The sequence below is a fragment of the Coregonus lavaretus genome (genome assembly GCF_964263955.1).
Source record: "Coregonus lavaretus genome assembly, contig: HAP1_SCAFFOLD_2077, whole genome shotgun sequence".
Taxonomy (NCBI): domain Eukaryota; kingdom Metazoa; phylum Chordata; class Actinopteri; order Salmoniformes; family Salmonidae; genus Coregonus; species Coregonus lavaretus.
Genome location: NW_028160522.1, coordinates 80,847 through 84,044, shown reverse-complemented (window position 1 = coordinate 84,044; position 3,198 = coordinate 80,847). Strand labels below are relative to the sequence as shown.

At 50.2% G+C, this 3,198-nt stretch overlaps 1 protein-coding gene across 1 annotated transcript; it reads left to right on the top strand.

The window, feature by feature from the left end:
- Window positions 1-1,057: 1,057 nt before the first annotated feature.
- LOC311121706 (homeobox protein aristaless-like 4) lies at window positions 1,058-2,295 on the top strand (the record flags this gene model as incomplete). The annotated part of the gene is made up of 2 exons (XM_084196160.1): window positions 1,058-1,186; window positions 1,954-2,295. Coding segments are annotated over 2 exons (471 nt in total), but the record flags the coding sequence as incomplete, so codon positions are not given.
- Window positions 2,296-3,198: the final 903 nt, after the last annotated feature.

Here is a 3,198-nt window from a genome sequence, read left to right as displayed (position 1 = left end):
ATATGTGGCATTGATTTAGTGATTGTTGAATGTGCTATATGAGAGGCTTCCTGTTGTGATGACAGCGGAGGTGAGCACACCTCTCTAGTCTACTGTGTGCTGCAGGTCCAGATGTGGATCACGTACAACATTCAACAGAACTTCAAAGACACGTCAACCTATGGCCTTCAAGTGCTGCAGAATTCATAGACGGTCTTTCTTCACCCTCTGTGGTTTAGACAGTCTCATGCCAGGCTACTCTCATTAGCTGACTAGAGTTTCTTTTTCTGGTTAATCATAACAAAGGCAGGTCCATCAAAATATATCCATGTATGACGCATCTCTGTTTGATATATGGTGGATCTTTGATGAAAAGGTTTTAACTGGAACCAAAACGGGTTCTACTTAGAACCAAAACGTGTTTTACCTGGAACTATATAAGTGTTCTCCTACAGGGACAGCCGAAGAACCCTTTATGATTCTAGGTAGCCCCTGTTTTCTAAGAGTGTTGTTTCTGATGTATCCTCCTCCTCTCCCCCCCATGACACCATTATGAACCAGATGAGAGGGAGCCCATGACACCATTATGAACCAGATGAGAGGGAGCCCCATGACACCATTATATGAACCAGATGAGAGGGAGCCCCATGACACCATTATATGAACCAGATGAGAGGGAGCCCCATGACACCATTATGAACCAGATGAGAGGGAGCCCCATGACACCATTATATGAACCAGATGAGAGGGAGCCCCATGACACCATTATATGAACCAGATGAGAGGGAGCCCCATGACACCATTATATGAACCATATGAGAGGGAGCCCCATGACACCATTATATGAACCAGATGAGAGGGAGCCCCATGACACCATTATATGAACCAGATGAGAGGGAGCCCCATGACACCATTATATGAACCAGATGAGAGGGAGCCCCATGACACCATTATATGAACCAGATGAGAGGGAGCCCCATGACACCATTATGAACCAGATGAGAGGGAGCCCCATGACACCATTATATGAACCAGATGAATGGTTGTTTGTGATGTATCCTCCTCTTCCTCTCTGCAGGTGTGGTTCCAGAACCGGCGTGCCAAGTGGAGGAAGAGGGAGAGGTTTGGTCAGATGCAGCAGGTCAGGACTCACTTCTCTAATGCCTACGAGCTCCCCCTCCTCACCAGGCCAGAGAACTACACACAGGTACTGAAGGGATGGGATCAGACCTAGTTTCAGAAGGGATTGGGATAGCGCTCATAGCCACAGTCTGGAAGTGAGGGATAAGATTACTCCAGAGGAGGCTGGTGGGAGGAGCTATAGATGGACGGGCTCAGGGTATAAATGGAACGGTATCGTACATATGGAAACCACATGTTTGATTCCATTCCATTTATTATATGTAGACTCCTGAGTGGCGCAGTGGTCTAAGGCGCTGCATCGCAGTGCTAACTGTGCCACTAGAGATCCTGGTTTGAATCCAGGCTCTGTCGCAGCCGGCCGCGACCGGGAGACTCATGGGCGGCACACAATTGGCCCAGCGTCGTCCAGGGTAGGGGAGGGAATGGCCGGCAGGGATGTAGCTCAGTTGATAGGTTGTGGGTTCGATTCCCACGGGGGGCCAGTATAAAAAAAAAAATGTATTCACTAACTGTAAGTCGCTCTGGATAAGAGCGTCTGCTAAATGACTAAAATGTAATGTAAAATGATTCCATTCCAGCCATTACAATGAGCCCATCCTCCTATAGCTCCTCCCACCAGCCTCCTCTGGAGTAATCTATTGTGAAGTAAAAAACAGAGATTTTAACTGGAATGTTTGGGTTGTTCTGTGAAGGTGACTGACTAAATCTGCTGTTTCTGCTAGTTAGCCACTTTCGACCCTCCAGAAGAAAATCAAGTTAGTTAGCATTTGTTTCTGTGTTACAATATTTGAGTTCTCTTAACCTCCTGCTCCTGTCTATTCCTCCATGTAGATCCAGAACCCATCGTGGCTGGGTGGGGGCAGCGGCGCCTCTCCTGTACCTGGCTGTGTGGTGCCCTGTGACGGATCTGTCACCTCCTGCATGCCCCCACACCCCCATGTAGGGGTCTCCGACTACCTAGGCGTGCCCAGCCCGGGCGTAGGGGGCCATGAGGGTCACATGGGACAGACACACATGGGAAGCCTCTTTGGGGCTGGGGGAATGGGCGGAGGGGGTGGGGGTCTCAATGGGTACGACCTGACCAGTGTCGACCCAGACAGAAAGTCGTCTAGCATCGCGGCGCTGCGTATGAAGGCTAAGGAACACAGCGCAGCCATCTCCTGGAACACATGATGCTATGGGATTGTTCCTGGGTCTGGCCCCACCCCGGTAGGACACGCCCTAACTCTGCCTCCTCACCCATACTCTCCTGAACCTGGACAAGGCCATGCCCAGTATTGGGAAGGAGGAGGAGCAGGAGGAGCAGGAGAAGGAAGAGGAGGAGGAGGAGGAGGAGGAGGAGGGCCAGGATGGGACTATGACTACGCCACCTGATAGCACTAATGATACCAAAGAAGGTCAAATGAATGAATGAATGAACTACAACCGAGACGATAGGAAAGACCTTCACAGGAAACAATGACGGTTACAGCGAGTTCAACAACTATGACGTGACTATGACAATCAGCAGGAGACGCTGAGAAAGGAAGGTGAAACGAAGAGGGAGGGGTGATACCTGATCCCTCAGATCTCTGAAGGGGGAACGTGCCATTTTCCCTGTTCCTCTTTATTGCCTATGCCCACCACCCTGTTCCTCTGTATTCCCAATGCCCACCACCCTGTGCCTCTTTATTCCCTATGCCCACCACCCTGTTCCTCTGTATTCCCTATGCCCACCACCCTGTTCCTCTTTATTCCCTATGCTCACCACCCTGTTCCTCTGTATTCCCTATGCTCACCACCCTGTTCCTCTATATTCCCTATGCCCACCACCCTGTTCCTCTGTATTCCCTATGCCCACCACCCTGTTCCTCTTTATTCCAAATGCCCACCACCCTGTTCCTCTTTATTCCCTATGCCCACCACCCTGTTCCTCTGTATTCCCTATGCCCACCACCCTGTTCCTATGTATTCCCAATGCCCACCACCCTGTTCCTCTTTATTCCCTATGCCCACCACCCTGTTCCTCTTTATTCCCTATGCCCACCACCCTGTTCCTCTTTATTCCCTATGCCCACCACCCTGTTCCTCTGTATT